We start from the raw sequence: 10,889 nt of genomic DNA, 5'->3' as shown, positions 1-10,889 counted from the left end.
TATAATAAGTAGATTAGGAAGAGTCTTAGAAGGTGATAAATGCTTAAGCAAAAACATAGAGCAAAGTAAAAATTATCTTTTGGAAATCCTATGCTTGATGATTTTTTTACAAACATGTTGAGATTTAGCCTCACTGGGAAGTTGATATATAAGCAAAAAAGACTTGAAGTACATGAGACAATGAGACATGTTGAAGAACATCCCAGGAAGGGGCAACAACTTCTGCAATTATCAGTGTATAAGCTTTACAGTTATGTTAAATTTATTTCTTGATATTTTATTATTTTGATGCTATTATAAAAAGTATTTTTTTAAGTTCATTAAATGCATTCACCTTATCTTGCAAACATCACCATCATCCATCTCCAAAACAGTTTTCAATTTCTCAAACTGAAACCCTACCCCATTAGATAATAACTCACCCCTCCCCATCCCCTGGTAAACACCAGTCTTTCTGTCTCTGTGAAAGTGTTTATTCTAGTTATCTCATATAAGTGGAAACATAAAGTATCTGTCTTTTTGTGACTGCCTATTTCATTTAGCATAATTTAATTACATCCATATGTCAAAATTTCCTTCCTTGTAGGGTTGGATAATATTTTATTGTATGTATACATACCATATTTTGCTTATCCATTTATCTGTTGATGAACACTTGGGTTACCCTGAGACAAAAATTTGCCTGTTGTATTTAAAAAATAGCTAAGAGGACAGTGTGACAGTAAAGTGAATGAAGGGAGGACTAGAGACTAGGTTTTTTAGTAAAATTAGAACAAAATCAGAAAATCTCTTTATTTTTCCCTCTCTCCCTCTGCCTACCTACCTAATTATAATAAATGTAATAAAATAAATCTTTCTAAAATAAAAGTGAAATTTTTCAATAAATAGTTTTATCTTTATTTTACAGAGCTTTTTTACCTCATAATTTTAGAGTTTATGGTTATAAAAGCACAGGAAGTATGAAACCTTTTGAACATCAGTTTCAGGTATGACTTTTATTGTCTGTTTTGCCTTTGTTATGTGAGTTTCTGTGAAGTTTCCTTACTTAGGATCCACATGTTGCTGGAGTACAAAGAATTAAAGTTTTGTTTTGGCATAAATTTAGCTATTTCTTTTTCATGGTGTGTCTTGAGTGAGCCTTTATATACAGATGATTATCCAAACCAAAAATGATAATAATGTTTAAGCTATTATTTTATAATGATGTACTTGTATGTGCTTATATACCTGTGGCAAAAGGATCGAATAGATCGTGAGGTACTTAAAGTGAAAAAACATGACTTGGACTAAGAAAGTTAAATCTGGGAGGAAGACTCCAAAGATTTGTCTGAAGTATTTTCAGGGACCAAGTAAATATAAATGGAATTTCATGCACATTTAAGAATATATTAAATGTTCATATATTTGGAATACTTGGAGCTTCATTTTATAATGTCTGTAATTTGTTGGAAAAATAATAAAATGTGCATACAATTGCTTGGATTACCTGTGCCTAAAATGCTGGTTTGGTTTTTTTTTTACCTTTGCCTCTGCCTTACCAATTCCTGCCGGGTTTTTCCCATTTACATTACTGATTTCTATGCAGTGAATCTACTAGTACTTTGAAATTAAAGCATTTTTATAGAGACTAAGCTTTCAACAGTAGAAATAATAGATATGTTGAATAATTGCTTTAAATTTTGCTGAACAGACTGGGTAAATATATGTGAGTCATCTATGGAGCAGTCTGTACAGATAGATAATACATAGTCAAACTGTGTTATGACATATACATATATATGTATATATATATATATATATATGCACACAAATATAATGTATATGTATGTGCATATGACATGTGTGTGTGAATGTGTATATTTGTGTCTGTATGTGTGACAGAGAGAGAGAGCGAGAGAGAGTTAGAATTAGAGAGACAAAGAGATACATAAGGCCTGAATTTTATATAATTCTGCTACACCTAATACTTAACTCTGCTTCCTATCTCCCAGGAGGTAACCATGGAAGATAAATGTATAATTAAAAAGACAACGCAAAGAATGTTTTACTAATAACTTGTATGTAGTAAGTTGTTGAACGTTAGCCTCAAATGTAATGAATACAGTCATGTACCACATAATGACATTCCTATTAATGACAGACTGCATATACAATGGTGGTCCCAAAAGGTTATAATGGAGCTGAAAAATTCTTAATGCCTAGTGATACTATAGCCATCATATTGTTTGTTGTGTGCAATGCATTACTCATGTATTTGTGATGATGCTGTTATAAGCAAACCTGCACTGCCAATTGTATAAAAATATAGCACATACAATTACTACAGTACATAATTCTTGATAATAAACCACTATGTCACTGGTTTATGTATTAACTATGCTATACTGTTATCATTATTTTAGAGTGTACTCTTTTTACTTATTAAAAAAAGTTTACTATAAAACAATACATTGTGTTACTCCTGCAACAGCCTTGTAAATCTTGCTGAGCTTGGATTTGGGAAAAGAGGGAGTAGTCTTGGCTCAAATACCACAAGCTCTCATTTTTCTTACTGAATTTTCATACGTTTTCTTGAATAGCTGTTCATTCATTTTCTCTTAGGACCATTTGTTCCTTTGACTATTTCCAGAAGATCTAAATGGTTGTTTATTTATAATTTTTATTTATTTTGCTAGGGAGTAGATTTGTGGAGCTCTTTATGCTGTTATACCAGAGGTTAATTCTCCGCACCTTCAGTTTTAAAAAATAAGTTTTCTTAATATATAATACATAATTTTTCTCTCCCAACATTTTATCCTGTTCCATTGTATCCTGGCTCTCTCTATCTCTATATCTCTATCCCTCTCTGTGTCTTTCTATATCTATGTCTATATCTATATCTATATATCTATATTATCTATATTTAGATATATATCTATAATGAGAAGTATCATTTTTTTGTATTATTATTCCTCTGAATGTTACGTGCTACTTTAGTTTATTTCAAAATTTTCTCTTCATTTTTGGTTTCTATCAGTTTATTATGATGTGCTGAGGTCCTTATATCTTGTGGAAATTAACAAAAACCAAACAAATGAAAATAAGCAAAGGCTATTAATTCAGAGCTTGCCATAGCAAGGGAGTCAGCTACCATCACTTGCGTTCCAGCAGATATACTAAGACAAGCAGAGGAGTGAGAAAGCTCTACATAATAGGAAAAAGAGAAAACTTCAGGTATGCCCTGGTTGGCAGTCGGTAGCATTGAAAAACTGTAGGTGAGCTAACTAGAAGAGAAGCATCTATGTGATTGTTTAGCAGTGAGTATTTGGCTTTCTCCGGTTGATCGTAAGTTGGAAGCTGAGACAAAATTTAGGTAAACTAAATTTTTTAAAACAAGTCTTGGTCATTTGAGCTGATTATTACAGAAGTTATTGTTTAGCTTCTTGCATTGTTACTGGAGATAGCAATATGACTTCCTACAATGTCTGACTTGTAGCAGGCTTGTTTCCTGGGCTAGTAATTGTTGATAAAAGGGTCGATTACCTGGGCAGGTTGCTGCAGGTTGTGGGTCAGAGTTCTATTTTTATAAATGATCTAGCCATTGTCTAATTGCATACTTAGTGTCTCAATACATTTAGGGAAATTTTGGTCATTATTTTTTTCACATGTTTTTATATCTGTTTTTTCTTTCTATTTCTCTGGGACTCCCATTAAACATATGTTAGATAACATTGCCCCATAGGTTACTGGAGCTATGTTTCCTTTTTAAAGGTTCTTTTCTCTCAGCTTTCAGATTTCGTGATTTCTATAAGTTTATATTCTAATTTTTTTACTTTTTTTTTTGCAATATCCAAAATGCAGTATATCCAATCTAGTGTATTATATTTTAAATTTATTTTTGTTGTAGAATTTAGAGTTGGCATTTTTGTAACCTTTATATCTCTGCTGAATTTCCTAACTGCTCCCCTATTATGTCTACATTTTCCTTTTGTTCTTGATCACATTTTTAATATCTGTTTTTTACTAATTCCAAATCTTTTGTTATTTTTGGGATCAGTTCTCTTTCTGATTTTTCTCTTGACTATGGGCCACATTTTCCTTTTATCACATATCTAATATTTTAAAATCATACTGGCCCTATACAATGATCATTGTAGAGCTTGTGACTCTTTTCTCTAAAGAGTTTACATTCTTATTTCAGTAGGTAATTAATTTTGCTGGAACCAGTTTCCAAACTCTACTCTCCTGTGTTTGGAAATAGCCAAAATATCTTCTTAGTTCTTCCAGATTTTTTGGTCTTAGTTTCTACTAAGCTACTTGAGATCTCTTTCACATATTCTCAGTCCAGATATACATAAAGAACTTACACCTGAGTTAACAGCACACATTTGGGAGTCTCACTCTGTGCCTTTTTCCTTTTCTGGATATCGCAGCTCAGTTTCTAGGGATTTGCAACCATGATCAGTAAGATTGTTTTTTTAATTGGAACTTTAGCTATCTCTATCTCATGCTGCCTTACTTTGGGGAGTGCCCTCTGATGAAAACCAATATAAATGCTGAATTTCATTAAATATCATGCAAATCTCAGTAAATATCATGCTTTTCTTCTAGTGTTGATTCTCTTCTCTTGCTTTGTCCTGCCAACTTTTGTGGAGTTTTGAAATTATTTTTCCAGAGTTCATATTTGTAATTTATGAGATTAATCCAATGCAAACTACTCTGCTATTACACTTAAATCATTTTTTTAAATAATTCTGTTTTGGATTTATTTTGTTTTTTGTTTGTTTGTTTGTTTGTTATATCTACCTTGTAAAATTAAGTCAAAAGGGTTTGAAAAAATAAATTTTTGATGATTTTACCTTGATTCTAATGACCAAGAATGTCATGTTTATAACCGGGGAAAAATATGAAAGTATTCAAATTATTTTTGAATGTATGGGAAAATTTTTTGAGAATTGAGCCAAATGTTCATCTAATAATCCTATAAATCTATTTTGTAAACAATGAGAATTTGACATATATGCACTAATAAACATATCTGTTTTAAATATTTGAAAATAGTACCTTTAACATGAGTTACTCTAATAGAGATATATGTATTTTCTTTTTTTATTTTTCAGAATTCTTGCTACTACCAAGGGTATATTGAAGGTTATCCAAATTCTATGGCTATCCTTAGCACATGCACTGGACTCAGGTTGTGATTTTGTAACTTCAAAATGGATTAATTTTTTAGAATATTTTTATGGGAAACTGTCTTTGGTAATGTAGTATTGAAATTCTTGTAATGTCTTCTACTTATTCTGAATTAAGATTTTTGTATATATTTGAAGACCATGAAACATTAGCAGCTAGGCAAATACCAATAGCATTACTATTCTGTGGTACTCAGTAAGATTGTGGATACTTAGGAGCTTTTTCCTAAATTTACCATCTAAGATTAAGACTGAAAATTATCTGCATACTATTTAAAAAACTGAATAATTGGCATTTTATCAACTTCAAAAATATATTATTTTATTTACTTACTTATTTTTTGAAATTTGTAGGGGCATACTACAGTTTGAAAATGTAAGTTATGGAATTGAGCCTTTGGAGCCTTCCATTGGTTTTGAACATGTGATTTATCAAGTAAAACTTAAGAATACAGGTTCTTCTTTATTTGCTGAGGAGGATATTGAGCCAATGGAAATGCCCTATAAAATACAAACTATAGAGGTAAGCAATTAATTGAGTAAACTATATGGTTATTACTGTTTAAGAATATAAACAATTATTTTTTCTGATAAATTATTTACATTAATATATATGGTAAATGATAGATGATAGATAGATAGATAGATAGATAGATAGATAGATAGATAATAGGTGGATAGATGATAGAGAGATGTGATAGAAACTATATGGCTTATATTGAAAGCCTTAAAACTAGTCATTCAAATCTCCAGAACTCCAAGCTGGCATTTTTTACTATTAGTGGCATTTTTTTTTTCCCTGTGACCTAGACCCTTATTGTCTACAGGTGTACTCCTTTCTCTATAGCCATTATATCAAAATTTTGATATACTAAATACAAATGCCATTCACATAAAAATTCAAGATATATATCTAGGGTTTTGAAATGAATCACTAGTGTCTTTTAAGGCAAATGCTTCAGGGACAGCCATTTTAGTTTCCTCAGAATGCTGGGTTGATCTCTTTGTACAGGGAAGGAGAAGCTGCTTAAGAGTTTAATGATCCCAGATTCATCAGAGACTTTCGATATTGTGTCCATTCCAATTTTCAGGATCTCATTTCTTCTTGGTTAATGCCTTTGCTTTAACAGTAGAAGCCTTGTGATGTTGGAAGTTCAATTTGTGTTTTAATTTATCCACTTACAGAATGAGATTCTGGGTTTGGTTTCTAACCATCTTGAATCTGCATCTACAGTAGTAAAGAGTCTTTTTCAGGGAAGATATTACTTCAGAGAAACAGAACCAACAGGATAGATGTATACATATGTGTGTGTGCAGTAATGTATATCTGGGCATGTGGCTTAGTCAAATTGACAGATTAAAATTAACCATCACACCAGGACTACAAAATTTATTTCTATGATTCTATAAATTTTATTGTTTAATTTCTTACATTTTAATATAAGATTCAATTTATGTTAATTTTTGCATAGTATGATGCAAGATTCTAAATTTCTTCATTTTTCATAATAATATCTAGTTTTCCCAACACCATTTGGTAAAAAGAATATTTTTTATTCCACTGAATTTTCATGGTCCTTTGTTTTTAAGATCAATTGACCATAAAAGTTAGAAACTTTTTTTGCAATTGCAATTACATTCCATTGGTCTTTATGCTTATTCTTATGCCAGAACCACACTATTTTTACTACTATACCTTTGATGTAAGTTTTGGAATTAATAAGTGTGCTTTCTTTCTTTCTTTCTTTTTTTTTTTGATATTGTTCTGGCTATTCCTGTTACTATGAATTTCCAAATGAATTTTAAAATTCATTTATTTCAATTTCCTTAAAAAGTCACCTGAAATTGTGTTGATTCTGTAATTCATCTGGAGAATATTGCCATTTAACAATATTAACTCTTCCAATCCATGAACATTAAATAGCTTTTGGTTTTTAGGTTTTTAAAAATATTTTGCTGCATTGCTTTACATAGTTTAGTCTTTAAGTCATCAAGAAAACTTCTTTTATTAAAATTATTTCTTACATTTTATTTTTTAAATGCTACTGAACATTTACTTTTTATTTCAGATTTGCATTTCTTATTATTAGTGTTTATAAGTTATTGATTTTTGTATTCTGCAAACTTGTTGAAATTGTTTATTAGCTTTTTACTGGACTCTGATTTTCCACGTACAAGGTCATGTCATCTTGAATAAAGACAGTTTATGTTCTTTCTTTTCAATTAAGATAACTTCCTTTTATTTTTCTAATTGCCCTGGTGACCATCCCTAGTATAATGTCAAATAGGTAAGAACAGATATCCTTGTCTTGCCTCAGTTTTAAGAGGAAAGGATTCCGTCCATCACCATTAGGTGAAATAAAATTGAAACTCCCTGGAATTTTTGATTTATTTTATTCTTCAATAAAACTGTCCTGCTTCTCATTTTTTTCACTTTATCTGATCTTTCCTTATAAACTTACATTGTAGATACTGATATTGCTTATGTTATGCCTCAGGTTTTTGTTTGCCTTCTATATTTTTCCATGTCTATATCTACTGTGATTTATAGATCTCTCAATCTCATTCTAAACTTTTTCCTGAATTACTGATATTACATTGGACATAATGGTTGCTGAAATTAAATGAAATACACAAACACATTATCTATCTACCTACTTATTTATCTTCATCATCCTGTCCATTCTCACTCTCTAAATATTCTTACTGATGACCTTTGACATATTTTAAATTTAATTCTATCTATATTGCAATTACATCATTCAGTAGTGTTCTCTAATCTTCTTGCCTAGATCCAATTCTTTAGTATTTACTTGACCAAAACAAACTTTACTGCAATTAAAGTCATCTTTACATAATAGATCTCTAAGCAATTTGTCTCCTTATATGGCCCTATTCACTTACTACAAAAAATAGCTTTTGAGGTCTTTTGAAATTTAATACCTGCTCACATTTCAACACACACATTTTCTTGTATTCTTTTATACACTTTTGTCTTAAATTTTTTATTTGGCTAGAATAGACCATGTATCTTTTCTTCATAAAAGTTTATTGTTCATTAAATAAATAAACACGTTTTTGTTAACTGAATATTACCAATTCAAATCTCAAAGATAAAAATGAATGAGGATTACATAACTAATAATTAGGTTAAAACAAAAGAAATGGTTTTGAATCCCTCAATCCATTAATATATTATTTCTCCTAATTAATTTAAGAGTTTATATTTATCCTCCAGTAATGTTATTTCCTTGTTTAAGGACTTTAATAAAAGGATGGAATCTTATAATCAAACTACCATAAAACATTTGGTGCTTAATTTTAAATGGAAAAGATAGGAAACCGGTTAAATCATAAGGTTATTTTATCTGCAAAACCCTGAAATCTCTGAGAATTTTTAAGTGGGGAAAAATGAGTGATTAATCAGCTCTAAATTTGTCTTACTGACTTTTCTCAACTTTTCTTTTTCCTTTAAATTACTATAACCATCACTTTTCTGATCTCTACTAAATCCCAGATTTTTTGTTCTCTCTTTGATGCTCCTTTTAAGATGTTAAAGGAAATGGTTTAACTAAAATTGGATAGTTTTAAACTTAAATGTAAAAAAGAAAAATGCAAACATTAAAATAAATATAACAAAAATTTCCTCAGTTTCTAAAATTTTATCATCCTTTTCTGTTTCTAGATATTTGTCCAGTGTTTATAGATGGTATACTATTTTAATAACAAGGTATTTTGAGTTATCTATACTATAGTCTTTAATTGTTTGCAAAGCCCATCTTACAAGTTTTCCCTAGTGCATTCCTCTTAGGTTACCTTCATGTAAAAATAATCATGAAAATAAGTAACATTTTATGACAGTAGGTACAACAATTATTACTTTATCCCAATTTTTTGGCAAAGTCTAAGCCACATAAATGATGAACCGAAGTGCAAATCCTCACATTTGTGCACAATTTAACCACTATGATCTAAGTGGATGATGTCATGCTCAAACTACATTTTGAGATATCTATGGTCCACTTTAAGAAAGTTAGTCATTTTGATTCTCTGTTGCTTACATTTTTTTGAGGTGAGTTATACAAGGATTAACTTTATCCTTCAGATTAAATATCACTCTCCCTCCAGAAAAAAGAAAAAAAAAACATAGAAATGGGTCTTTACTCTTTCAGTGTCATGGATAAAGCCATACCACATAGTAGTGTATAAAAGCATCAGTAAGCTAATAGAAATTCATACCTTTTGTAATGGGGAGTCATCGAGACAGTTTATTCAGAAAAGAGAAAAATATGAATAGCCCAGTACTGATGAGAATATGGAGAATGGAAGACAAAGTTATTTTCTGAATGAATTAAATAGTTGATCAGGTACAAAATAGATTATAAAGGTAATATTCTGAAAATGATTCTGCGATTCCTAGTTTTGCTTATAATCTGGTTCTATTTTATATATAAAATGGGATTTTTCAACATCGAATTCATGAAGTAGTTATAAACACTGAAATATTTAATTCTTTAATTTTTATGTGGATTTTTTTCAGCCACTTACAGATTTCTCTCAATATATAGAAATGCATGTTATAGTTGAAAAAAATTTGGTAAGTGTATTGTAATTTATTTTTCTAATTACTGATTAGTAATATAAAAGGTTATAAAAATTGTAATAAATTTTTAACACAAGACAATAAATGATAACGTTTGCTTTATCTCTGCTTTAAATCTGTAGTAAATTGAAACTCAAATCTCTATAAATTTATTCTTGTACATAAATATTGTAAATTAAAAGAATTGCTGCCTTTATAATAGTTTTTTAGTAATTTTTATCTATCTCTCCATCCTCCTAAAGTCTGGCAACCACTGATTTTTTTACTGTCTCCACAGTTTTGCCTTTTTCTGAATGTTATGTAGTTGAAATATACAGTATACAGCCATTACAGATTGGCTTCTTTACCTTAGTAATATAAATTTAAGTTTCCTCCATGCTTTTTCATGGCTCAATAGCTCATTTCTTTTTAGCACTAAATAATATTCCATTGTATGGATATACCACAGTTTATCCATTCATCTACTGAAAGACACTTTGGTTGTTTCTGCAATGCAATGTTTGTTTACACTAACATCATCATAAACGTGTGTAATGCATTGCACTATGACATTAGGATGGCTACATCATTAGGCAATTATAATCCTATGAGACAACGGTTATATATGTGGTCTGTCATAACCAAAATGCTCATATTCCATGCCTGACTGTAAATGAAAGCAAAATATTGATGTGTTAGCTAAGAGAAAGGATCCTGTTTTTTTTAAAAAAAAATTGTTTTTCTTTGTTTTTATTGTGGGAGAATACCTATTTGCTAACACAAATAGCCAAGTACTATTGAGAATTGATGATGTGGGCTGGAATTCTTAGAGTCACATCTTTGAGTAGGTGATATTATTGTATACAACTGGAATTCCAATATTAGACTAGACCACCATTTCATCCATACTGACATCAAGAAAAGCTGAGTATGTGATTACATGTCCAGGTTTAGTGTTTGATAAAGTGAAATGAGTTTGTGAACTTTCTCTTGTAACTTTTTATATCTCTAAGTTAAAACTGAAAGCACTGTTTTCCTCATACCTGACAATTATCTATTATATATTTCTTTTTAATTTTTATTAGTCGATGAATATAAAATCATATCACATTGGGATTTTAATTTCCATTTTC

At 30.0% G+C, this 10,889-nt stretch overlaps 1 protein-coding gene across 1 annotated transcript in view; it reads left to right on the top strand.

The window, feature by feature from the left end:
* The window catches only part of ADAM2 (ADAM metallopeptidase domain 2), a 107,589-nt gene that overhangs the window by 15,374 nt on the left and 81,326 nt on the right, over positions 1-10,889 (top strand). Inside the window, exons 4-7 of the mRNA XM_011373439.1 lie at positions 908-986; positions 5,100-5,176; positions 5,529-5,697; positions 9,715-9,771. Coding sequence (XP_011371741.1) covers positions 908-986; positions 5,100-5,176; positions 5,529-5,697; positions 9,715-9,771 — 382 coding nt within the window. The remainder of the gene's footprint in view (positions 1-907; positions 987-5,099; positions 5,177-5,528; positions 5,698-9,714; positions 9,772-10,889) is intronic.

Source organism: Pteropus vampyrus, unplaced genomic scaffold, assembly GCF_000151845.1.
Source record: "Pteropus vampyrus isolate Shadow unplaced genomic scaffold, Pvam_2.0 Scaffold8, whole genome shotgun sequence".
Taxonomy (NCBI): Eukaryota; Metazoa; Chordata; class Mammalia; order Chiroptera; family Pteropodidae; genus Pteropus; species Pteropus vampyrus.
This window is presented reverse-complemented; position numbering and strand designations above follow the sequence as displayed.